Source organism: Panthera tigris, chromosome D4 (genome assembly GCF_018350195.1).
Source record: "Panthera tigris isolate Pti1 chromosome D4, P.tigris_Pti1_mat1.1, whole genome shotgun sequence".
In the NCBI taxonomy this organism is placed as follows: domain Eukaryota; kingdom Metazoa; phylum Chordata; class Mammalia; order Carnivora; family Felidae; genus Panthera; species Panthera tigris.
The window spans coordinates 71,196,769-71,224,075 of NC_056672.1; the positions used below are offsets into that span (position 1 = coordinate 71,196,769).

Sequence of the window (27,307 nt, forward strand, 5' to 3'; positions counted from 1 at the left end):
AGTCATCTGCTAGCTTATTTCTTCAGGTGTAAAGCAAGGGGGCTAAAATAAGTGAATTACAGAGTCCCTTCCTGAAATAACCTTATTTAATTTGGATGCAGTTCCAAGATTCTTATCCAGCTTGCTCTGCAACTCTGCCTATTCCTTTAATTACAGCCTTAATTCTTTTCATAACTATTTCCATCAGTTTCACCTCTGACCACCTCTCAAACATCCAAGGTCCCATTAAGCTCACTCAGCCCAGACACTTTTAAAAATCAAGTAAAATAAAGCTAATAAGGAACAAAATTTAAGGCATTTTTTTTTTTTTATTTCAGCCAAGGAATGATGCATGCTACAGATTAATCTTTACTTTTACCCACTTGGTTTTTCAAAGAATACCACCATTTCAACCCCCAATGAACATGGCACTTGTTGCTTTCTTCTCCTTCTAATTTATTCCAGGTTTTCAAGTGTTTTCTTCAGTAATGATGCTTTCTCCTGCAGCTCAGGTCTGCTGTCCGTCTCCATAGTAGCTAAAGACTCGATTAGGAGCACTCTGCATTCTGATGTCAAACTTTCCCACTGTTTCGATTCTGAATGGAAAAAGAAGAATCTTTATAGAACAAGCAAGCAAAAAAACCCTCAAACTGTTCTTTCTGCTTTTCCTCCACAGAGCGTATCCCCCAAATAAATGCAAAGCAACCCCCTGATGACAGTTTGACATATGATAACAGGTTCAATAGTTGTCTCAAAACCTAATTATTGACAATAACCCGAGAATATGTCAGAGCACTTCATCCTCTGCCCCCCCTCCCCCACACTAGTGGAACAAAGAGGATCTAAGGATGCTGGAGGAAAGCGGGAAGTAGGAAGAATCAAGGCAAAGCACACAGTAACAAGCCACTTAACACAAAAGCCGTCTTTATAAAACACACTCGGTAAAAAAATCTTGAATAAACTTCACAATTGCAAAGTCAGTCTGAACAGACTGACTTTCTTGAAGGCACCAGAGATCTATACACATACTGGAAATTTTAGAAACTCAGAAAGTATACCAGATCCTCAATCTTGTCTATCAGGTTCTGCCACTTTCTAGTGACGTGGTTTCAAACAAGTTGTTTCACTGTTTAGCCTCGTTTTCCTCATCTAGAATTTATTTCTACACATCTGACTGTGAAAATTCAGTAATGCAACTAAGTTCCTAGCTCTTTTATTTCAACAAGGAAAAACAAGATTATGAGATGTGTAGCATTACTGAGTCTAAAAGGCCTGCTTCATGGAATCCTAGGAGGGGTGCTTTAATTGCTAGGCAGAGAGAGAGGAGAAATAGAAAATATTTAAGACTCTCGAGAAAACTGTTCCATCTTCTCCATTCTCAACCTACGGGGTTAGAAAAATGAAAAAAAAAAAGAGAAAAAAGAAAAGAGGCCTCCTTTTGAAAAACCCCACTGGAGAAAATGCTAGTGGTTTTCTTTTACCACTGATACAACAGACCTTTAGAAGACATCTGCTTCTTGATAAAAGGTTTAAAAAAAAAAGAAAAAAAAAAGAAAAACGGGAAAAAATAGGATTAAGAAAACTGCTATCAAATTTGATGACTCAACTGTTAAAGTGTTTTCCCAACTCCACTCCCTAGTGCGTCACTGTTTCTTTGTGTATGTACAGAGAGCCCTCGAGATAGCTATGGCTTCATAATATATTAAAAGTATATAAAATAAGAGTACCAAATTTAAACACTTAATAAAATTTAAAGGTTTTAGCTTTGTATATTTGACTTACATGCACATGTATTAATTTGTATTATAGATTATACACTTATTAAAAACAAAAACAGAAAAAAATTCCTAAACTATATGCCATAAAGTATCCTGCCTTTCTGATCCCCTGATCAGAACCATCAAGAGCTCACCTTCAAGTTTTTTAAGCAGTAATTCTATCACAGATAAAGCTTCCGTTCTCACAGATGAGTAGGTCTTATTTTCTAAGAAGAAAATCAGATAGTTCACGTTATTTGTTTTATATGCCTTACAAACAGAACCTTCGAGAGTAAATTAGTGTTACTGGAAGAAAGATATTCAGAAATTATAAATTCAGAGAAAGATATACCTGTTCTTAAGTAAGCTTCCTTTTGCTTATTATCATCAAATACTTAAAATATGCTACATGTCCGTATTTCTTACTTTAAAAAAAAAAGAAAGCAAACTGTCAGCCAAATATACCAATGCCAGTATTTGAAGGACCCGTTTTAGAAGTGAGAAATCAAACGACACTATCTCAGAGTTGTCTTCACATGACACCTGAGAAAGGTATTTAGGTTTACATGATGAGTTCCTCATTTTATCAGAGAACATTAGTAACCCAGAGGGTTAAGGACAATCAAGGACACCTGTGTCTTCACTGCCAGTTCCTTTTTTTTTTCCTTCATTTTTTAATGTTTATTTATTTATTTTAGAGAGAGAGACAGCATGTGTGCATGCAAGCGGGGGAGGGGCAGAAAGAGAGGGAGAGAGAATCCTAAGCAGGCTCCACACTATCAGCGCAGAGCCCAACTCAGGGCTTGAACTAACAAACCATGAGATCATGACCTCAGCCAGTATCCAGAGTCAGACGTTTGACTGTGCCATCCAGGCGCCCCTTGGCTGCCAGTTCTTATTCAAAAGCATTCTACCTCCATGAACTGCAACTGAAACATGCTTCCCTAGTGTCTATTTTAGACACAGCATCTAGTTCAGGGTGATACCGTCTACCAAAAAAATTAACAGACAAGCAAGCCTGAGGCAAGGAAAGCACAAGATGAACTTATAACATCCTTTTTTTGCTACAAAGTACAGAGGTGCCTAAAAGGATGCTAGCGACCTGTCAGTAAGACCCAGGAGTCAGCTTAAAGAAGCCTCCGCCAGCCAAATCTGGAACCATCGGAGTAAAAAATTACTTAAGGAAAATAATTAATTATAAACCAATGGGGGGAAAAGGAAATCCACAAATCAGGACTGATGAGATAAAGAGAGGGAGAGGTGGCATCTTGTTTATAAGAGGATGCCGATGGCCACATGGTAAACGTGAAGGAAGTGCCCCGAGGTAGAAAATCACCCTCGTAAACACCTCGTAAAAATTACCTCGTAAACCTCGTAAAAAGGGTTCAGGGAAAAACCCTTGATGCATGCTAAGTCCAAAGAGGATATTTTGAAGAGGGGTGGTTTATCTGCATGGTCTTAAAGTACCTTCTCTGGGACTGCTGGTTAAACATAGTTAAGAGGAGCAGGTTGTTTGAATGGTCTTAAAGTGTGTTCCCACGGGTTTATCAGACACAAGGGAGAAAAAGAGTAATGAATAAAGAATAAAGAAATAAAGAATAAAGAATAAAGAATAAAGAATAAAGAATAAAGAAAAGTGAGTAGTACCCTGAGGAGGTGATCAAAACTAACATCACCAATCAGGGCAGATGAACACTGTGTGCCTCTGGAAGTGCAAGGATACATCACTCACAGAGTGTCCCAGCCAGGAATTCATAACCTGCATCTAGTCACCGGTAAACATGAAACACCAAGTGAGAAACATTCTAGTTTTAAAAATGGGGGGGGGGGGGGGGAGTGGGGAAGGGGGAAGACTTTTCTTCAAAATTATCAATGTCATGTAAGATAAAGAAAGGCTGAGGAAGTGTTCCAGATTCAGGGAGACTAAAAAGACATGACAGCCAAGTCCAGTAAATGATCCTGGACTGGACTCTTTACTAATGGGAGGGGAGAAAGAACTTTGTTGAGGGCACATGGGCGGCTCAGTCAGTTAAGCATCAGACTCGGTTTTGGCTCAGGTCATGATCTCACAGTTCGTGGGATCAATCTCTGCACTAACAGCATGGAGCCTGCTTGGGATTCTCTCTCCCTCTCCTTCTGCCCCTGCCCCATTTGCGCACATGCACGCACGCTCTCTCTTTCTCTCTCAAAAATAAATAAATAAAAACATTAAGAAAAAAAAAGAACATAGTTAAGTCAACTGAAAACCCTGAATATGAATGGTAAAAATCTGACTAAACTTACTGCATCAGTGTTACACTCCCTACAGCTGGTAACTGCACGTGTTACATCAAAGAGCACACGTGGCAAACTAAGGAGCAAAAGGGCACAATGTCAGCAACATACCGTCAATGGTTCAAGAAAAAACACAGGTACACAGAAGTACAAATGATGAAGTAAATGGGACAAAATATTAACAGGTGACCTTGCGTAAAGGATACACACGTATTATATGCACTATTTCTGCAACTTTTCTGTAAGTTTGAAATTCTTTCCAAATAAAAGTTAAATAAAAATACTTATCACAAAGGTTCTCCTAACCTAGGGGTTAGTTCCAGAGTAACATGCCACAGTTTGGGGACACATGTCGAGTACATGAAGTAGTTCAGCAGCTGTTCTGTGAATGAGGCTCCTTGCACAAGGGAGGGAGTATCTGAAGCTCCACTCCCCGAGCTCTAAGGTTAGGACTCCTTATATCCACATCAGCTCACCACACTCACCTAAAGAATATGTGATTGATTTACAAGTTTCGAGAAGAATTTCAGCCAAAGCTTCAGGATCTGCATGTTCTTCTTCCAAAAGCATTAATCTGTACAATAAAAGCAAGATACAAGCGCCAGTTATTAAAGAAACATCCCCATACTTTTCTGGCACAATTTCTATCTGCATGTTATCGCTTTACAATGTCACTTCAGCTATTTGGTTTTAAAATTTGAAAGAATTCAGGGGCCCCTGGATGGCTCAGTCGGTTAGGCGTTCGACTTCAGCTCAGGTCATGATCTCACGGTCTGTGAGTTCGAGCCCCGCATTAGGCTCTGTGCTGTCAATTTGGAGCCGGGAGGCTGCTTCGGATTCTGTGTCTCCCTCTCTGTCTGTCCCTCCCCCACTCACGCTCTGTCTGTCTCTATCAAAAAATGAATAAACGTTAAAAAAAATTTTTTTAATGAAATTTGAAAGAATTCCTTGTAATAGATCTAAAACGCTGAGTGGATGCGGGAGGCAAAATAAATGACTAAACTGTGTGTGAAGCAGAATTACCCCTGAAAAAAGGCATTCATCGACTGTAGGACTCCGAGCTGCACCTTCCATGTGCTGAGTTTCAGCCGCTCACACATCAACTTGCACAGCTCCTGACGGTAACAACCTGGGGCAAACAGAACAAGACAAAGCGAGACAGAGAGTGCAGGAACAAGACACACAGTGAGAGAGGGACACACGAGGGACAGACAGAAACCGGAGCACAGAAGGATTGGGAGGGTAGGAAAGAGGAAAAAATAAAACATATGCCTTTAAATTAAAGCCATGAAATCTCAAGAAACTTCAGCGTAACTTTGTGCCCAATTCCCAAATTTCCCAGACCAGAAACATCCCCCCATCCAGGGTCCTATGTAACTGCTCATAAATGTTCGTTTTCAAGGCAATATCCTTCTCCAAGGAACTAACAGAGAATCTTAACCACACTCCCTTTCCCTGTAAAATACCCTGAGTCACAGCCAAAGAAAGCAGAACTCTGGAGGCAGGGAACTCCTCTCTGGACACTCACAAGCTCCTGCATATTATAGGCTTATCAAGAGACAACAATGCTTTATTCCCAACATGTTATGCCAACTGCACTTGTTATAATTACATCATTAATAATACGCTCAATGACGAAAAGGAGGATAAAACTCAACAAAGTAGTTATTTTTTAAATGCTGTCAAATTTAGTATGATTCACAAATGTAAAGATGCATGGGGATAAAAATCTAAAAGAATTTTGCACCTGACTTGTTTTCTAATAGACTATAATTTCTTTCTCCACCATAAACAAACATAAACCAGGAATTGTAGATGCTACATTATGAGTAAGATGTACATAAGAAGCCAATGTGAAACAATTAAATTCTCAGACCTTGGCCCTCTCCTCAATAACTAGCAAATGAATGTACATTCCATTGCCCTACACTATAATTAATGTACTGCTTTGTGTGGGATCTTTTTTATAGAATTCCCTACTTTAATTTTTCCTATCTATCAAGCAAAAGTTAGGAGTCCAAATGGTGTCAAATGAAGTGGATTTTCACTGCAGCCCGTAACATAAGATGAAGAAATAAGACTACTTAACAAATCTCTGTCTTATGGAAAATTCTTCCAATACATACCAAATATGCTGCATGAAGGTCACACAAAGAACAGCCAAGGCTCAAAGACAATCTTAAGTCTGATTTTAGACATATGCAATCCTGAATAATCAACAATATTCTATACAGTATCCAAGATTATTAACATGTTCAGCAGGGTGCTCTGCAGGAACCAGCATAAGGCAAACTCAGGAGCACAGTGTCATCCCAAGAGGCCCTCTGAACTAACTGCAACTTAAATCAAGAGCAAAGGCTTAGTGGTTCTTCACTTAAACCTTTGGAAATATATATCCAACTTAAAAAATCTCTCAAAAAGTTCCAAGTTTCTCAGTGAAATACAGATTTCACCTGTTTATTGAAGATTTGGTAACAAGGCCGTTAGTTTTGAAGAAAAGAGCTCACTAATAAATTCTATGGATTCCCCAGAAAAGAGCACCATAAAGAGTAACAATTCTTCTTATGGTCAAAATACATAAAATTTATCATGATTGTCATGGGCTGAATTGTGTCCCCAAATTCATCAGTTCAAGGTCTAACCCCAAGTACCTCAGAATGTGACTGTATTGAAAGACAGGATCTTCAAAGGGGCCATTAGGGTGGGCCTCAATGCAGTCTGACTGGTGTCCTTATAAGAAGAGGTTAGGACACAGACACAGATGGTCATTTACAAGCCAAGGAGAGAGGGTACAGAAGAGCCCACACTGCCAACACCTCGATCTCAGCCTTCCAGCCTCCAGGACTGGGAAAAAGTAATTTCCGTTGTTTAGTACGCCCAGTGTGTCTTACTGTGTCGTGGCGGGAGCCCTCGCAGACCCTACACGGGTGTCCACGAGACTGTTTGCGGAGGTAGGAGGACAGTTTACAGTGAATCCCTACTATGAATCAGACTCCGCAAGCAACAACAACTACCAACTGCCACACAGAACATCCTCGTTCCCACCAAGTAACCTCTGGTTACAGCACTTCACGCGCAGATTCCAGTGCTTACGCTGGGTCTCCATGTTCCGGGGCCAGGCTTTGCCCAGGCTCTCAAAGGCTCCCAGCAGACATTCCAGCTGGAGCTCCTTCTCCTTCTCATTCTCATCTTCGTTTTTGGTTGTCCGAATGCCAGTGCTCTCAGGTGAGTTCTAGGATATAAGAAAGCAAATTTTAATTTTTTTCCTTCTGAGTTACAGGTGTACTACAAAAACAACCAGGGTACCACAGTAGGAAATGTTAACTGAGAATTAAATGCTAAATTCTCTATCATGAGTCTTCCTTTTTGGAAAAAGAATTTGTTACAGAAATACTACACCTCTCTAATAAATTTGGAAAATCCTTTAAAGCAATCTGTATGAAAAGGTGAAAAATATGCTGTATATGTAGCTTTGTTTGTTTTTATGTAGGCTCCACGCTGGGCATGCAGGCTTGAACTCACGACCCTGAGATCAAGACCTGAGCTGAGATCAAGAGTCAGACTTCCAACTTTGGCTCAGGTCATGATCTCACGGTTCATGAGTTCAAGCCTTGCGTCGGGCTCTGTGCTGACAGCTTAGAGCCTGGAGCTGCTTCAGATTCTGTGTCTCCCTCTCTCTCTGTCCCTCCCCTGCTCGCACATTGTCCCTCTCTCCCTCTCTCAAAAATAAATAATATGAAACATAAAAACAAAAAAGATTAAAAAAAAAAAAAGGAGAGAGACACATGGGGCACCTGGGTGGCTCAGTCAGTTAAACATCCAACGCTTGATTTCCAGTCAGGCCATGATCTCACGGTCATGAGATCGAGCTCCCTATCTGGGCTCTGCACTGACAGCAGGGAGCCTGCTTGGGATTCTCTCTCTCCCTCCCTCTGCCCCTCCCCTGCGTGCATGCGCATGCTCACATACTCTCTCTCAAATAAACTGTAAAAAAAAAAAAAAAAAACCAAAACAACAAACAAAAAAAAGGGCACCCGGGTGGCTCAGTCAGTTAAGCATCTGACTCTGGCTCAGGTCATGATGTCACGGTTCGTGAGTTCAAGCCCCACTTCGGGTGAGCATGATCCCCACCTTCAGGTAAGCTCAAGCCTTACTTCGGGTGAACCCCACTTCTCTCTGTCCCTCATAGGATTCTTTTTCTGCCTCTCGCTCACTTGCACCCTCTCTCTCTCAAAAACAAAAAAGAAGAAAGAAAAAGACTCAGATGCTTAACTGACTGAGCCACCTAGGCACCCCTGTATATGTAGTATTTTAAGAATACAAAAAGATTTGCATTTGAGTCATGGGATTAAAAATGAAAGAACCTGGTAATCATCTAAATCCAAACTCTTTCTTAATAAGAAAGGGAAACAAGCTGAGAGGTGACTCATGCAGCTAGCTGGTGAAATAATGTATTTAAAACACAGTCTCCTAAATCCATGTATATCCATATATCAGTATATAACAGAAATTATCTAAACTGCTTTTTGTTAAAAGAAAACCAATGAGCAGCAACACAAGAAATACAAATCCTATTTAAAACATTTCATGTTTCTTTAAAAAATGATAAGCCATAACCTTTTTCTCTCTGAACCAGTGTCCAATCTCCAAAAATGCGTACTTCATTTTCCAAATGACACCTAAGTCTTTTTTATCAAAGTCCCCTCAATATACAGTAGAGACAAATAACAGAGACACCCTGAGGGGGCGCCTGGGTGGCTCAGTCAATTAAGTGTCTGACTTCAGCTCAGGACATGATCTCACGGCTTGTGGGTTCCAGCCCTGTGTCAGGCTGTGTGCTGACAGCTTGGAGCCTGCAGCCTGCTTCAGATCCTGTGTCTCCCTCTCTCTCCACCCCTCCCCCATTCTCACTCTGTCTCTCTCTCAGAAATAAACAAACACTGGGGCGCCTGGGTGGCTCAGTCAGTTAAGTGTCCAACTTCGGCTCAGGTCATGATCTCGGGGTTTGTGAGTTCGAGCCCTGCATTGGGCTCTGAGCTGACAGCTCGGAGCCTGGAGCCTGCTTCAGATCCTGTGCCTCCCACTCTCTCTCTGCCCCTCCCCCACTCACACTTTGTCTCTGTCAAAAATGAATAAACGTTAAAAAAATTTTTTTAAAAACATTAAAAAATTAAAACAACAAAAGAGTGACACACTGACCTCCCTGTCTTCATTCTAGGATGACTAGGATGGCTTCTGCACACACATAAAAGGCAAAAGCACATCACCACTATGTTAGAGACTGTCCATTCGCTCCAACATTCACTCCTGCAACTCACTGTTCCCATAGCCATGCGTTTCTCAGCTTGCGGGTTGAAATCCCTGCAATAAACTGCTCTTTCTGCTCTGTTTAAAAAACAAAACAAAACACACACTCTCCCCTTCTCCCATGAAGGGCAAATGGACGCCTAGAAGACTACCTTTCCTAGCCTCTGTCGCAGCCAGGTGTGGCCACCTAGCTAAGTACCAGGAAATACAAGTCAAAGTGCCACAAAGTGTCCAAGAACTCTCCTTGAGAGAGAATGGCCATGCCTACTTGGATCCTGCATCATTTCCTCATCTCCTCTGCCACCACCCGCCTGGAAGGCAGTTACACCTGCACACTGTAGGGAAGGCAGAGCTCACAGCATAATCAGCCAGAATGCCTAGCTTCCTAGGTGACAGAAAATCATCTATCTTGTTTGAGGCCATGATATTGCAGGATTTTCTGCTATTTGCAGTTACACTAATCCTAATAAAATATGTAAACAGGGTACGTGGAAAATCTTCCTTTCTTTCCCTTCTTTTTAAATTTTTTAAGTTTTTAAGTTTCAAAATTTTAAAAATTTTTCTTTTTAATCTTTTTAAATTTAGTTTTTATAAACTAGACCAGAAGGGGGGGCACCTGGGTGGCCCAGTCAGTTAAGCGTCCAACTTCAGCTCAGGTCATGATCTCGTAGTTCGTGGGTTTGAGCCCCACATCAGGCTCTGTGCTGACAGCTCAGAGCCTGGAGCCTGCTCTGGATTCTGTGTCTCTCTCTCCGTCTCTGGCCCCTCCGCTAGTCACATTCTTTCTCTCAATAATAAATAAATGTTAAAAAATAAATTTAAAAATAAATAATAAATAAAATAAAATAAAATAAAATAAAATAAAATAAACCAGAAGGGTTTACAGGTGGTCGTTACCTTCTTGATGAGAGGTATGACAATGTCCGAAAACTCCTGGAATCTGTCTTCTTTGGTGGCCTTTAAGACATCCGCCGCACAGTTGATTGCTACGATCTTATATTTAAGATTCTCTTTGCAACACTCCTTCAGAACAGCCTGGAGAATTTCATTTGTGCTGGGCTGATTGGGCACAGGCTTTTCCAGCTGTGCACTAGAGGATCCACACAAAAGAATTAGGACAGTTAGTAAGGAATGCAGCTTTCGGATTCTGTTTAAGAAATGGCATCGTCACTGGATGAACATTTACCTGCATGCTGTCACCACACAGGCAATGGCTTTCAACAGCTCTTCCTAAAGGGTTGAAAGATGAGGGAATACTGTTAAGCACATGTGTGTCATTGACATTCTATATACGATGACTGCATTACCTGAGGAGTATTTAATAACTTAGCCAGAGTCATAGTATCTTTAACACACTTTACTATTTAACAAGCACATCCACAGAGTTTTACTACAAACCACAGAGGGAGGACAAGTGTCTTCATCTCCACTTTAGAAAGCCTAGAGACCTGACTTGTCCAAGGTCAATCACAGAAGTCCCAGTCCAGCACTTCTTCTACAGTACTGTGTTGGCCGCCACTGACTGTGACCACAGCAAGTCGACTGTTACATGCTGCCACATGTCATGTTCCCCGCTGAGTGTTCACTCTAAGTAATCTACTATCACCCGTGTGTATGAAGTGACTAATTCACAGGCCTCGGCGATGGGCACCCTCAGCTCCAGGTTTAGGCACAGCTTGCTTTCTACTCAATTTCACGTGTGCCAAATCCTGATCTGTTCACGAGGTCACCAGGTATGAAACAGCCAACCATGTGATTTAAGACTTCTCTTGGAAAGCTAAACGTGATAGATAAAAATCAATCTCCAGCATTACTATGCAGTATTCAAAAACATGTGGGTTACACTTTCATGAAACATCATATTTAATCAGGCCAAGTTTACACAGAGCTTCCCACTGGCTAGAAAAACTGGTTCAGATAAAACAATCCACCTGACATCCCACAAAAGCAGATTCTAATTTTTATGGAAAATGAAAGATGAAATCATAATCCTTTAAGGATACCTTCAATTTAACTGGGCATGAATGGTTCCTTTACCTTTCCTGCCCATGTTCTTCCAGCCAGGCCTTGCAGTAATGCGGCCAGGATCATTCCCAGATATGGAGGTACTAGGGAGCTGGTCTGTTTTGCAATTGATGCCATGGCAATTGCACCCTGGGCTTTCATTTTCCAGGACTGGGACTGCAAAGCCTTCTGGGTAATGGTAATCAACTCCTGCAGGTATAACCGAATGCCACCAAAGGAACCTAGGTTATGAAAAGCAAAATTAGAGCAACTTTTAAATGACCAAAAAAAAAAAAAAAATCAACTTTTTTCTAAGTCTGAAAAAGAAAAAGGCAGTGACCATCAGCAATAAATGTTCTCAACAGTTACATCATACCACTCTCTGAAAGAGAGAGAAAGAGGGGAGTGTTGGAGTGTCGTGATATACCTTTATAACAGTAAGACTTTATAAACCTGAATATGCCCACAGGAGGGTGTCATGCAAATGGTCACCATCCATTTGTACACGTGAAGGTGAAGTACAGAATGAAGAAGCATTACTCTGAAATAATACACTAAGGCAACATAAAATCACCATTCACTCCCAACTCAAATAGGTACAGCTCCACTTTGCTTGGGCAGAGTTCTGTTCTGTTACGTGGGCAGCAATGAGGGCAGAGAGCAAAGAGGTCTGAGGGCCAACCTTGAGAACGTAGCAATTTGGACAGGCTTAAAACCAAATGGGACACATGATGTTAAAGTCCTGGGAAAGTAACTACAAGAGTTTATAGATGAAAAGTAAGAGTAAAACCCCAGCTGTGGTTTTTAAGAAACAGGTTTAATTCACAGGCACTGTTTACTAACCAGGTACATTTTCCTGCCACACTTCAGTCCATAAGTTACACTCTTCCTTCTCTGCTTTCTCCTCATCAGTAATTTCATGCATGCCCAAAAATGCCAAAGGCAGAACTTCTTTGGCATGGTTCTTCAATACATCCGGGCTGTATCGTCCAATAGCATGAACAGTCAAAGCACAAGAGGTCTTGTAGATGGGTTCTAAAGAGGAGCAGAAACACCATAATCTTCATCATGCTTACTGCTGTCAGTCAGGGTGACTGATCTCAACAGACTACTAGCTCAGCTTGCACCGTGGCAAAACAAATCCGTAAAACCAGTCAGAAATGTTCCTAAGCAAAGCGCATAATATCAGAGGGCAAGACCTGATTTGTACTGTGTTCCTAGATTGCTAACATCTAAGTTAAAAATAGTAGAGAAGAGGAAAAGAAAGGTACCTTCTTTCTCCATGTACCAGCCATTGAGTTTCTGTAGGAGTTTCTCAGTGCTGCTATCCCGTGAAGTCTGAGAGAGAAAGCAACCCTATTTATTCCTTTATAATTACCAAAGTATAATTACTTAATTAAATACAAAATTCAACTCACCCGAACTAAATGGCCCATGGCAAATGCACAGGATTTCTGAATTACACTGTTCCGATCTGTCAGGCCACTAAGCAAAGCACTCATAAGTTTACCTATCAGAAGTAACGGAGAAACACATGACACTTGTTTACCTATCAGAAACAACAGGGAAAAACATTCTGCTCTGTTCCCAGGACAAAAACAAACTTAATCCTGTAATTAGTATCTGATTTATTCCAAGCTAGTTTGGAACCCAAGTATGTTACATTTGTACTATCCACTTGTTTCCTTTGCCTGATATAAAATTAAACAATCTGTGTCTAGAATACTGTAGGAAACGTTGCAAAAATGAGAGCTAGGTACTATAAAGTTCATTTGCTCCATGTAGAAGGCAATCTGAGAAGAGAAAAATGCTAACACAAAATTAGGCATAAAAAGGGGCACCTTGGTTAGTTTAGTCAGTTAAGCGTCTGACTGTTGATTTCAGCTCAGGTCATGATCTCATGGTTCATAAGTTCCAGCCCCACATCAGGCTCCATGCTGACAACATGGAGCCTGCTTAGGAGTCTCTCTCTCTCCCTCTATCTCTGCCCCTCTCCTGCTGTTCTCTCCCTCTCTCTCTCTCTCTCTCTCAAAATAAATAAACTTTAAAAAAAAAAAATAGACATAAGTGGTAAACAAATCCTACAAAATGGCAGATACTTTCACCTCCTTATACCAGTAAGAAATGATCCAATACTTATAAAACAGTGAACACTAACTAAACTTGATCATCCTTGCACCTTGTTGCAAACAAAGAAACAAAGGCAGAAAGGGGGGGGTCAAAGGGAGAAAAACCATACAGAAGATCACAAGCGTGTCTGAATAATTTTTTTTAAAAACCTTGTCACACAAGACATGGCCATACCAAAATGTCACCACACAAGGTTTTGACAAACTCACCTGAGTAAGGTGTTAGGTCCTGGGGACACTGAGTAGTTAATGACACAATGACACTGGCACAGCCTCCCTACAGGGTTACAAAGGCAAAGGTCTAAATTTGATGGTCACAACGTTCTTTCTTTCAAACCCTTTGTCTTAGGTGTCAATGATTTAAAGATGAGGAATATATGAAGCCTAACAGTCCCTGCAGGATTCAATCTGGAAAGAGGAAGGTCCTTATTTTAAATTAGCAATGCAAAGATCTTTTTCAAGGCTTTCAGTAGGAAGATGTGTGTTCTCACATACATTGCAAGTAAGAAAGAAAACTGGTACAGTCTTTCAGGACGGTAACATGTCCTCTTGGCCACCCTGGTTCTAACATTTTCAGTTCTAAGAATTTAACCAAAGGAAATAGCTTCAGGTGTGTCCAAAGACATTCATCACAGTGCCTTGTTTAATATCAAAAAGGCTGAAATCAGATGTTCCTTGAGGGACTGAAGTAGATGATGCTACAGCCACACAACAGAATACCCTATCGTCATTAAAGAGGATGCTATAGAAGACACAGGCCCGGAAAAGAGAGTGGAAGAAAACACTGTGAAACATTAACAGCAATCACCTCTGCATGGTAAACTTAGTGGACAATCTTTAACTTCCTCCTGATCTATAAATGGTAAAATTTTTAAATGCAAGCAGTATTACTTTTGCCAGGAGAAAAAAAAATCTGACTGGGTCTGATCCTTGAAAGATCTTAAACAGGAAGACATTTTTCTAACCAGACACCTGCTGGCCCCTGTGAAAATACTAATCACCACCTAAATCCATCGTGCCTCGATATCTAGAAGCATTTCCATTAATAACTGATCATGATGAGGACCCAGAGAGCATGTACATGGCAACCAGGGAACAGAAATGATTCCACTAAAAAAAGCAAGATAGAATTTATTGAATAAGGCACATGTTTTATATTCTGAGTTACAGGTTTTAACTTATTAGTGCAACCATAGAAACAAAATAGTTAATATAAGATATTATTAAGTTTTACAGAGAACTATGAATTTCAGTATGATAGCTGTTACATTTTTGTGGCCCAAACTAATGAAGATGAAAATTCCTCTTGTGAAAAAATACACTTACTTACCTTAGTTCCGAGACCCACACCACTTCTGATCAATTCACATAATCTAGGAACTAGCTCACCCAGCACCGACACATCAAGATACTGCAGGCACTTTGGGAAAAGAATAAACATAAAGTTAACGTCAGAAAATGAAGTCAATACCACATCAATGAAAACTGCCATGTCAAATATGTTACCCGCTGGATTTGACATGAAGTTGAAAATTGCTGGTTTGATTATGCACTGATTTCAACGTAAAAACCGCCACTGTACTACAAGCAGAAAAACCATTTACCAGTGGGTCAACAATAAAAACAAAACAAGGGGCGCCTAGGTGGCTACGTCGGTTGAGCGTTCAGCTCTTGATCTCGGCTCAGGTCATGATCTTGCTGTTGGTGAGATCGACCCCCACATCAGGCTCTGCACTGACAGGGCAGAGCCTGCTTGAGATTTTCTCTCTCCCTCTCTCTGCCCCTCCCCCGGCTCAGGTGCTCTCTCAAAATAAATAAACTTAAAAAAAAATAATAAATGTTTAAAAAAATAAAAATAAAAGCAAAACAAAAATAACAAAAAAACATTTACTTACTACAGGAGAAAATGAATTATGATTACCCAAAAAGAAAGGATTTCTCTGGGCCTATCTTCCTCTTTCCCAATTCATGTTCAGTGTAAAACACATGAATTGGCTTCAGGGGGCCTGCCCGACCAAACCATCTTATTAAAGTCAACTTCTTAGGTGAATACTATGTTTTAAAAATGCAATGACACACATTCTATTACAAATGAGCGTATCTGTAAGGTATTTGCTAACCGTTTCTATTTATTTAAGATTTCTTTTCCCCTCAATAATCCAATTAAGACATAATATCCTTAGACCAAGTTTGGTGATAGTCCCCCCATAAGCACTAAAGAATATCTTCTTCTCTTGTCCAGCCTTGCGCTCTGCTTAGCAAAACAACTTCCAGTAGCTCACAATTTGTCAGTTAAGCACTCCAGTGTATGCATAGCAGAGCTGGCTCTAGACTTTAGTGACCCCTAATCCCAGACTCTAGGATCTTTAGAATTTCGAACCTCAGTGCCAAGCAGCTCTTTTCTGCAAATCCCTTTCCACGACCAAAACATTTCAGCACTGCTTCAGTTCTCTTTCCCTCTCTTTCATGCCGCCTACCTTTACTGAACCTCCAGCTTACACCTTCCTAGGTCCTCCCAAGGACAATGCTCAGGCAGAGACAACTATCTGAATCTTTCTAAACAGGCAGGCCAAAAGAAATACACATTTGAGGGATCTTTTAATATAACACAAATCTGAACTAATGGATGTTGGTATTTAGAAAATGATTTATTCCATTTAGCAATCTAGCAGAAGAAGAAAAAACTATACTAAAAAACTAGAGTCACAATAGGTGCTTGACTCACCCCTTAAATCTCTACATCACTTGATGGACCCTGAAGACTGAAAAATTACACTCTAAGGTAGCCAAACATTGCTATTACATTAGGCACTGACCATGTTGATTGTTTCCATCATGGGAGAGGATTTGGCAGCACTAAGTCGAGCACTATCCATCGCAGCCTGAGAACACAAATTCAAGTCACTCAGCACATACAATTAATTAAGAAGAACCCCTACACACACACACCCATAAAAGGGCTTTGTTTCTAGAGGAAATTTTCAAAAAAATAATATACAGATAAAGGAACAGGCACAACATTTGATGCTGCATAATCTGACAAAAATCTGCAATCACCTCACTATAAAATATGACACACACATTAAAAAGAACGAAGTAGCTCTATCTACAGATATGATGTATTGTCAATAACAAAAAGCAAGCTGTAGAACAACATTCATCGTCTATTTTTAAATTCGCGTGCTTGTTTGTGTTTGTAGGCTATGACTACAAAGGAATTTCAAAACAGACCCAGGAAACCACTGAGAGTGGATACCCTCAGGAAGTGATACTATACCAGCAAGGGAGAGGGGGCTCCTAGGGGATTACTGTCTACCCTTCTGCATTATTTTTTCACAGCAAATGTTTCACCTACAATTTTTAAAAAACTTTGATCAGTCTAGGCACCTACAGTATATCTGAAGAGCAGAATAATTTTGGACTATGCCCAAGTCTAGATACAAATCCTCTGTTCTTATAAGGGCAGGAGTGGTCCACAGAAGGACTCTGAAGGTGTGGAACCCACCCCTTAAAAAAAAAAACATGTACAAAAAACTGTGTTATATAAACATAAATCCATTTTTTAATGGAAGTGCTAGCTTTCATCCAATTCACAAAATAGTACATGAGCACTCCTCATACACCCTCCCACCCCTCCAAAAAACACACTGCATGTAGTCACAGGAGTTGAGTTATTTCAAGAGTGATGAAGGTATCATTTGAGTCATGGAGTTTGTCTAGGAACACCAGAAAGACTGTTCAGACAGAACTCAGGACCTTAACAAGCCTTTTCCTCCTTGACCATGACCAACATGTCTTGTTGTCAACTCACCTTTTCTTGGTCTGTAGCCCGGAGGCTCAAATAATTGAGAACTTGGGGTTCCAACACACTTAAGGATTCCAACAGAGCTGGGATGAGTTTTGGTGCATGTGGTTTCAACATGGCTCCTGCACTTTTGCTAATCTTCACAAGGGTGTTAATGCTACAGACACACAGAACACAACTCCTAAGTCCTTTTAACAAAAGCAAGAAGCTCTACAAATCTAATCATGGGGACATTCTGTAGTTTATTGCATTCAGGAATACATTCGCCTGGTTAGAGTCTGGTCCTAACACTACCTTTTTCCTTTTTATCACAGAAATTTTTGAGCATATGTGAAAGAAGGAAGAATCGTAAATGAAATCCTACATATTCTCTACCTGGTTCAACAACCAGCAACTTTTGGCCAATTTTGTTTCATTTATACCTCCTCCATACACACAAGCACACTTCCCCTCTCCGACATCATATTACTTTCAAGTATCTCCTAACTAAACTTCAGTATGTGTCCCTAAAAGACAAGGATCCTTTACTACAACCAAAATACCATTTTCAAGCTTAGAAAATATTAATAATATTTTTCACATAATCTGATATCCAAATTTCCCTGTTTCACAAGTGTCTTTAAGAGTTGGTTTGTTGCTGGGGTACCTGAGTGGCTCAGTCAGTTAAGTGTCCCAATTCTTGATCTCGGCTCAGGTCATGATCTCATTGTTTGTGAGATCAAGCCCCACATCTGGCTCTGCATTAATAACACAAAGCCTGCTTAGGATTCTCTCTCCCTCTCTCTGCCTCTCCCTTGCTCTCTGAAAATAATTAAACTTAAAAAAAAAAAAAAAAAGTTGGTTTGTTGGAATTGGATCCAGAGCCCACCCACCCATTGCAATTTACTGCATTTCCCAAATCCTTTTTAACAGTATCGTCCCTACCCTTTTTTTTTATAATCTGTTCTCATCAATTGTATTCCAATGGTGTCATTTAACATGCTCCTCTGTCCCCTGTACAGATCTGCAGGCTACATCAGGTTCAATTTTTTTTTTAATACGAATCTTTCACAGGTGGTGGTGTACATGTCCTATTCCATCACATCAGGATGCATGTAATGTCTGCTTGTCTTTTTTTTTTTTAATATAATTTATTGTCAAATTGGTTTATATACAACACCCAGTGCTCATCCCAACAAGTGCCCTCCTCATTGCTTGTCTTTTTTTGTGAAGAGTTATCAGTGGATTCAAGTTTGGTTGACCTAACCATTCAGTTAAAGTTTCCCATCAGCCTTTCACCAGTGGAGTTAGAAGCCACTAATGATTATTACCACAGATTATCTTACAGAGAATAGCAAAATGGTAATATCTTAATTTTATAATTCTCTTGCCTTTGTCATGCAAAATCTTTAAAAAAAAAAAAAAAACTCCCCTCAGCTATTTTATTATTAGTAGTATGAAACAGTTACTATAAGTATGGTACTATGCTGGTAGTATTAATTTGATCTAATTTTAAGACTGAACTAAAATGACAGATAAAATTCCTAGATAGGAGTCTAGTTTAAAAACAAAAAAACAATACAAACTAGAATCGTTCACCATTGAATTTTACAAAATAGCCATATATGTCTAAACATGTGAGTGCCATTTTTTTAGCAATTCATTGTTGCAGGTGGTACAGTTTATTTTAAAGCTAGTAATCTGTGAAATATTAACTAAATGATATAACCAATAACTCCCAAGGACCTGTGACATAACAGAAATGTGTGCCTGCTAGGGGCAGGGGCTGATGGCAACACAGTAAGATACCTAACTCAAGGTCAAGGCAGAACGCCAGAATACTGGTCCAAAGCAAGGTCCCCATGAGAATGTCTGTTTCTGCAAAAATGGTCTACCTCACAACTTTTCACAAATGCTCTTGGGTCACCTCAATAGGCTATCCTCAACTCATTTCTCCATACTCTAAGAATCTAACATTCAGAGACACACTATTTCTGCTGAATGGCTAGGAGCTAAGTAAATCCAATATACTCATTTAATCAGCGGATTCACACCTGAGGGCTCGAACTTCTGTCACAGGGCTCATCATTCCTTTGTCCAGAAGGCAAGGCAGAAGGACAGCGATGGTTCTCTGGCCAGCTGCTCCTTTGGCAGGGTCACACATTTTCACACAAACCTCACATACACAGAGTGTGGAAATTAGTGACAATGACCTCTTACCCGATAAAGCATTCATCTAACAAAATATTTCCCATAGCCACAGAAAAGAGTAAGTTAATCAATTTTCCATGATACTTTGGGGAGAAACAGGAAAGAGTCCTCTGTCTGCCAGTAACTAAAAGGAATTGGGTAATGCTTCCACTCTCTAAGCTTTGGCTTTCTCAGGCCAGCAGGAAACAGCCGAAAATAAAATGAGAAAATGTGTAAGAAAGCACTTTGCAGAAGGCTTAAGGTATTATCATCATCATCAATAACTGTGGGTGACAGCATAACACAGTGGTCAGGAACACAAATGTGAAATAAGAAATACCTGTTTTAGGGGTGCCTGGGTGGCTCAGTTGGTTAAGTGTCCGACTCTTGATCTCGGCTCAGGTCATGAGCTCATGGGTTTGTGAGATTGAGCCTCGCACTGGGCTCTCAGCAGACAGCACAGAGCCTGCTTGGGATTCTCTCTCTCTCCCTTTCTCTCTAACCCTCCCCCGCTCAGTCACGCATATGCTCTCTAAATTAAATAAATAAATAGAAACATCTGGATTTAAAACCTGGTTTTACTACTTACTACTTACATGTAACCTATGGCAAGGTTTACATAGCTAGAATGTAGAAGTCCCTGAAATACCACAAAATCAAGTTCAAGTAAGAAACTTATTTCAAAAAGCCTGGCAACCTCGTAAATATGTAAGGAAGATTAACACATAACCATAGCAATAGTAAGAGACGAGATAGATGCTGCTTGCTCTACAAGGGTCCAGTGAAAGTCACATCTTATGTAAAGGCCCAGAGAAGCTGACCACAGAAAGAGACCAGACATAGACTTTGTCACAACTACTAGTATTCTAGTATAATGGCACCCAGTTTCTCATTCACTCTAAGAACTGTGAACTAGAACATGAAGCCAATTACTTCATGTCACTGCAACTCAATGTCAACTTATATGACAAAAAAGAAGTCACTGTTGTCCTGGTCTCAGAAAACCCTGCCCCACCTCATCCCCGAGATAAGATAGGAGTTTTCACCTTGCTTAGGGTTTTCAGGGCTAGTTCTGCAGCTTTCCGTACAGATTCCTAAAAATGAGGGAAAGTATGGCATGATACAGATTCGTTTCATTCTCATCCACCCCACAATGTGTACTTAACTGCCCCCGACTCTATACAGATTAGTGAAAAATCCTACTTATGATACCAGGTAAAAATAGTGTTTCACTAGGCTCCCTGTCCATCAAGGAACATATAACAGCATATATTCCTTGAATTAGGAAGGACCTATTGTGACCTTACAAAAACCTGGCTATTATAAGTATAACAGTTTAGAAGCTAAATGTATTATTAACACAAACATATCGATATCTATGTGAGGATTCTGGAAGACTTTTAAAAGTCTGTAATGAATAAAGCAAAAAGAAAGGTAAAACTGAAGTACCTAATTCTAATGGTGAGATATCCCAAGTATTTAAAATTTGAATCACTTAGGAAAAATTCAAAAGAATTAGTCCCATTATTTGGGAGTGACTGATCCAATTTATAAAACTGATCAAGTAGAGGTAGTCTGGATTATTTCCAAACTGTTATTTATCCTAATCAACAGCATCATTAAATCTCTATTGAAAGAAAGTCAGACTGTAGCCACTTTTTTTTTTTTTTTTTAAGTCAATTCAATTTAGATCTAAGGATATCCACCCTCGTAACTTCACAGACACATCAAGACTGAAACTTCGGGAGGAAATTGTAGTCTCTTAAAACTGTCTGTGGAGTGAGTTGTGAAACACTTAACATATGTACTTTAACAATCCATTTACACCTATTCCATGAATAAATGCAGACTATTTCTATAATACCTTGATATCATCTTGTACCCGGAAAAGAGTTTCCCAAATTTCTGGAAGTTTATCAATGATGTCATCTAGGGGTCTTCCTCTCAATAAATCATTCAGAGCTAAACAGCTGAAAAGAAACAATTTGGTTTTAAAATATAAGATCAAGGTAGTTCAATCTTCTACTATGAAACATTCCTACCAAACAAGAATAGGGATTGTGCCTGTATTTCCAGTTCCTACCCCCTCACTGCTGGACAGCAATACCTATTCCCTCCCTGGTTCTGCACACACCACAGGCATGTGACATTTACACTCATCAAATGTCTGTGTCCCACAACTATAATACAGCCTCTTTGAGAGGATACATCACTTTTTAGTTACCAGTGTATCCCTACGTGGGTAGCAAAGTGAAAGGACACAGCAGGCACTGAATAAATCATATAAATACATAAATAAATGATGCCCTACAAAGCCTTGACAGTGCCGATTTAACAAGTGATCTTCTTTAATGTCATACTTCTGTAAACTAAGACAAGTTAAAAACACCACTAACTAGAGGTTTTTTTTTGAGTTTTAAATAGTTAAACATAGATTGTCTAACCCAACCAAAAATATGCTTTTTAGTAACATGAATTTATTCCTTTTGCAAAAGTATAAAGCTTGGAAACCTGAAGAAAAAAAAAAGTCACTTCTATTTGACTAGTCTTATATTTCCAAAAAATGGTACCTAGATTCTCGAACTCGCCACATATTGCTGGTAAGGTTCTTAACCAGATCTTGAAGAATTTCCTTCAAATATTTATCCACCTAATGAAAGAAAAAGGTAAGATTTAAAATGTGAAATTCATCCACAGATTATTAACCTCTCACCCATACTAACCACATCCCTGAAGGTCACAGCCTAAGTGTCTCTAGGCTTCTCAGTCTACAAGTCTCTCCCCACTCTGCTTGCTGCCAGCTACCAGAACGATCATTCAAAAATGCAAACTTGATTCTCTTGCTTTCCTTAGTACGTGAATAAAGTCCAGCCACTGGGACATGGATACAAAGCCCTCTGTGACCGATCTAGCTCCAAAGGTATCGTGTGCCATCTCGCCCTTGTTCCTTAGTACATACTACCTCTCGCTACAATCCCCTTCCATGTCTTGCTTGCCTGGCTAATTCCTACTTGTCATTCAAGATTCAAATCAGGCATCACCTTTGCAGAGAAGACCGGCTACTCTCCTCTGACTTCCCACAGCACCTTGTTAGGCACGGCGTATCAGACTGTAAACAACTACGATGCTCCATCACACTGAGACCTCAAAGACAGGGACAGGGTCTCACTTGTCTTCGCTTCCCTGGTAACTTGCACAGTGTCTGGCACATAAAGACATATTATGACTGCTCAGAATGAAAGGTGAGTTCAATCTTTTATGCCTGTTTTGTTTGATATATTTGGTAATAACCAACCGATGATAGACTCAGTTTTTATACTGATCCAAAGAATCTCAAAACTATGGCTTTTCCACTTTTACTCTTGTAGGCAGAAGAGGTTTTGTTACCCTCCTTTACCCACAAAAAATCCAAGACAGACGTGAATAACTCACCTATGATTTAACAAACTGACATCTTCCAATGTCCACCTCTAAACATTCTATATCACCTTTTGCTTATAAGGAGATGATACATCTCAAGAGCCTCAGCCTGTGCCTTGGACTCAGATCTGTAAAGCCAACTGGCCTATTAGATCTTGACTGACCCAGGAATACCAAATACTCTCCTAGAGCCTTCAAAGCTGAATCCTCAAGTGCCTATCACCATGAACAGGAGCACACTCAACCTGATACCAAACTGAGCAAGAGGAAAAGGCCACACATGTGCAGGGACTAACTCCTTTAGTTAACTTTAAATAAAGGACTTAACCCAAAATGGCACAATCCAATTTGTTTTTAATTGGTTGCTTATTAAATGAAGGAAGGCAAAGAAAAGAGAAAGATGATACCCTGTTAATCAGGAAATTAGGGAAAGAAGAGAATGGATTCAAGGGATACTTCGGATGCAGAATCAGCAGAATTTGCTACTGGATTCAACTGTGTGTAGGGGCAAGACAGACAAGAAACCAAGATGATACCAAGTTTCTTGGCATGGGTAGATGGATAAATGCTGACAAGAGAGGGGAAAGCTTGTTTTTTTAAGTCTTGTTCTGGACTTCTTAAGTCTAAGGTATCTTGAAACAATATCCAAGTGAAGATGTCAAGAAGGCATTTGGATGTGCAAGTCAGAAACGCAAGTCGTGTCTGGGCCAAAATTATAAGATTGGGAACCATCACAACAAAGATGACATTTGTATTCACTGGAACTGATGAGCTCATTTAGGAAGATAAAGTTGAAAGTAAAAGGTACTCAGAGGCAAGCCCCGATAAATCCTAATATCTAAAAGTGAAATTATGGGGCGCCTGGGTGGCTTGGTCGGTTAAGCGTCCAACTTCGGCTCAGGTCATGATCTCGTGGTCCGTGAGTTCGAGCCCCGCATCGGGCTCTGTGCTGACCGCTCAGAGCCTGGAGCCTGTTTCAGATTCTGTGTCTCCCTCTCTCTCTGCCCCTCCCCCGTTTATGCTCTGTCTCTCTCTGTCTCAAAAATAAATAAACGTTAAAAAAAAAAATTAAAAGTGAAATTGAGTATGAGAAGCAGCCAGATAACAGAAACACAAGAGAGAAAACCATACTTGGCATTTGCCTGTTTCCTTGTCTATCTTCTCAAGGAAGTGAACTCCTTGAAGGCAGGAACTATTATGACCTGTTCTCCACTGCATCACCAGTACCTACACACTGTTCTATTTGTGTGAATACACTGCCATTTCCTTAGCCAGCCACCCCATGGACATTTAGATTGTTTCCATTTTTAAGACTGTAATAAATGTTGCCATGAGCATCTTTGATACATTGAAAGATGAAAGAAAGCTCATTTGTTTAAACAAGCATACAAACATAGGGACACTTGTACCCCAATGTTTATAGCAACACTCTCAACAATAGCCAAATTATGGAAAGAGCCTAAATGTCCATCAACTGATGAATGGATAAAAAAATTGTGGTTTATATACACAATGGAATACTACATGGCAATGAGAAAGAATGAAACATGGCCCTTTGTAGCAACGTGGATGGAAGTGGAGAGTGTTACGCTAAGTGAAATAAGCCATACAGAGAAAGACAGATTCCATATGTTTTCACTCTTAGGTGGATCCTGAGAAACTTAACAGAAACCCATGGGGGAGGGGAAGGGGGAAAAAAAAAAGGAGGTTAGAGTGGGAGAGAGTCAAAGCATAAGAGACTCTTAAAAACTGAGAACAAACTGAGGGTTGATGGGGGGTGAGAGGGAGGGGAGGGTGGGTGATGGGTATTGAGGAGGGCACCTTTTGGGATGAGCACTGGGTGTTGTATGGAAACCAATTTGACAATAAACTTCATATATTGAAAAAAAATAAAAAAATAAAAAAATAAACAAGCATACAAAGTAGAAAGAAAGATGAGCACTGGGCAATCTTAGACAAGGGTTCACAGATACTTGCCGTTGATTTGTCAGTGACCAATGCATTCCAAATACTTGTCATGGCCTGTCGAATGCCCAGGTTGGGATCAAACTGATAACGATAAAGACGAGGAACTAGCTGAGGCAGAAAAGGAGCCAGCTGCTCTCCAGCTCTGGTGGCAATCACATTAAAACCAAAAGCAGCACCCTAGAAAAATAAAAAGATGAAGTAACTCAGATACATCTACTGTGGTAAAATATTAATACATTAAATATATAAAGATCACAAAATTACCCCTCCCAAACTTGTCCCTGAATACAGCCTGATTTATTGGGTGTCCCAGCTTTACCAATGAGCCTGGGTGGTGGCCTGGCTCTCTCTCATCCCAGATTCTTACAAAATACACTGCATATCAATTGCCACTTCCTGCCAACGTAGCAGGTTTGGTTTTGGAAGTAAAAAGTAAAAACCATCCAGTGATAGGAACTTACCTTCCTAGAGTTCCACATCGCATGATGGTTGGCTAAATTCATAAATTTATACACCAGATCTGGCTGACTAAGATCACTTGCCAGAGAACAAAGCTCCTTGTAAGTAGAGAGGCCCTGGCTTGGAAACAAACAAACACAAAGCATACAATAATGTATTTCTCTGCCTTCAGCCCAGTAAGTTACTTCACCAATATTAGTGGGACATTTTAAAATTGTTTTCAATCTCATCACCACTGAGGCAGAGAACCAGGGTGAGAGGAATATACAAGTCACCTGGTTCAATTATCGACAATGCCAGATAAATGACCTGAAGATCCCTGCGACTCCTATGGGGGCGGAGCCCTCACCACCTCAGGAGGCGGGTAACTCTTCGTTACATTGTGCACCAATCTCTCAGAACCATGAAAGTCACTTAAAGACAACTTCTATCATCCCTAAGCCTTTTCTAAGCTACAGCAGCCCATCTTTTTTTAAAGTTTTTTTTTTAATTCCCGTTAGTTAACATACAGTGAGCGTTATGTGCAATAATATAGTGAGTCAACAGTTCCATACAACACCCTGTGCTCATCACAGCCAGTGCGCCCCTTGAGTCCATCACCGATTTCACCCGTCACCCCACCCAACTCCCCTCTGGTAAACATCAGTCTGCTCTCTAGAGTTAAGAGTCTGTTTTTTGGTTTTCCTCTCTTTTTCCCCCTATGATCTTTGCTTTGTTTCTTAAATTCCACATATAAATGAAATCACATGGTATCTTTCTCTAACTTATTTCATTTAGCATTAAACTCTTTATTAGCTCCATCCATTTCACTACAAATGGCAAGATTTCATTCTTTTTTACAGCTGAATAATATTCCATTGTATACAGATGCCACATCTTCTTTATCCATTCATCTACCTCAGCAGACACTTGGGCTGCTTCCCTATCTTGGCTATTGTATATAGTGCTGCTATAAACATAGGAGTGCATGCATCCCTTTGAATTAGTATTTTTGTATTCTTTGGTAAATACCTAGGAATGTAATTGCTGGACCATAATTCTATTTTTAACTTTTTGAGGAACCTCCATACTGTTCTCCAGTGGCTGCACTATTTTGCATTCCCACCAATGGTGCACGAGGGTTTCTTATTCTCCACATCCTTGCCAGCACTGCTGTTTTCTTGTGTTGTTGATTTTAGCCATTTTGACAGGTATGAGATGGTATCTCATTTTAGTTCTGATTTGCATTTCCCTGATGATTAGTGGCGTTGAGCATCTCTTCACGTGTCTGTTGACCATCTGTGTATGTCTTCTTCAGAGAAATGTCTATTCACATCTTTTAATTGGATTATTTGGTTTTTGGGTGTATCAGTTCTTTATACATGTTGGATACTAACCCTTTATTAAATATGTCATTTACCAAGTATCTTCTCCCATTCTATGGGTTCCTTTTAGTTTTGTTGATTGCTTCCTCTGCTGTGTAGAAATTGTTTATTTCAATATAGTCCCAATAGTTTATTTTTGCTTTTGATTCTCTTGCCTCAGCAGACTTATCTAGAAAGAAATTGCTACAGCTGATGCCAAAGAGGTCACTGCCTGTGTTTTCTTCCAGGATTTTTATTGTTTCAGGTCTCACATTTATGACTTTAACCCATTTTGACTTTATTTTTCTGTCCGGTGTAAGAAAGTGGTCTAGTTTTCTTAACACCATTTGTTGAAGAGATTGTCTTTTTCCACTGGATATGTTTTCCTGCTTTGTCAAAGATTAACTGACTACATAATTATGGGTTTCTGGACTTTCTATTCTGTTTCATTGATCTATGTGTCTATTTTCGTGCCAGTACCGTACTGTTTTGATGACTACAACTTTATACTATAACTTGAAGTCTAGAATTGTGATGCCTCCAGCTTTGCTTTTCTTTTTCAAGACTGCTTTGGCTATTCAGGGTCTTCTGAGATTCCATACAAATTGTAGTACTGCAGCACCCCAATCTTGATAACTTCTTTTGAGTCTTGTTAACTTTCCTCTGAACAAGTAATATTTACTCAAAGACCCG

At 39.9% G+C, this 27,307-nt stretch overlaps 1 protein-coding gene across 5 annotated transcripts in view; it reads right to left on the minus strand.

Moving 5' to 3' along the window:
• Positions 1 to 418: 418 nt before the first annotated feature.
• The window catches only part of ECPAS (Ecm29 proteasome adaptor and scaffold), a 103,525-nt gene continuing 76,636 nt past the window's right edge, over positions 419 to 27,307 (minus strand). For all 5 annotated transcript variants that reach the window (XM_042965169.1, XM_042965168.1, XM_042965170.1 and 2 more), the window contains 21 exons: positions 25,274 to 25,391; positions 24,822 to 24,989; positions 21,995 to 22,074; positions 21,289 to 21,394; positions 20,471 to 20,518; positions 19,289 to 19,410; positions 17,262 to 17,412; positions 16,267 to 16,332; positions 14,781 to 14,870; positions 13,661 to 13,727; positions 12,740 to 12,831; positions 12,593 to 12,659; positions 12,165 to 12,356; positions 11,355 to 11,563; positions 10,504 to 10,547; positions 10,215 to 10,407; positions 7,104 to 7,242; positions 5,034 to 5,139; positions 4,496 to 4,584; positions 1,892 to 1,963; positions 419 to 575 (listed from right to left, as the gene is read on the minus strand). In XM_042965169.1, coding sequence (XP_042821103.1) covers positions 436 to 575; positions 1,892 to 1,963; positions 4,496 to 4,584; positions 5,034 to 5,139; positions 7,104 to 7,242; positions 10,215 to 10,407; positions 10,504 to 10,547; positions 11,355 to 11,563; positions 12,165 to 12,356; positions 12,593 to 12,659; positions 12,740 to 12,831; positions 13,661 to 13,727; positions 14,781 to 14,870; positions 16,267 to 16,332; positions 17,262 to 17,412; positions 19,289 to 19,410; positions 20,471 to 20,518; positions 21,289 to 21,394; positions 21,995 to 22,074; positions 24,822 to 24,989; positions 25,274 to 25,391 — 2,359 coding nt within the window. In that variant the 3' untranslated portion in view covers positions 419 to 435. The remainder of the gene's footprint in view (positions 576 to 1,891; positions 1,964 to 4,495; positions 4,585 to 5,033; positions 5,140 to 7,103; positions 7,243 to 10,214; positions 10,408 to 10,503; positions 10,548 to 11,354; positions 11,564 to 12,164; positions 12,357 to 12,592; positions 12,660 to 12,739; positions 12,832 to 13,660; positions 13,728 to 14,780; positions 14,871 to 16,266; positions 16,333 to 17,261; positions 17,413 to 19,288; positions 19,411 to 20,470; positions 20,519 to 21,288; positions 21,395 to 21,994; positions 22,075 to 24,821; positions 24,990 to 25,273; positions 25,392 to 27,307) is intronic.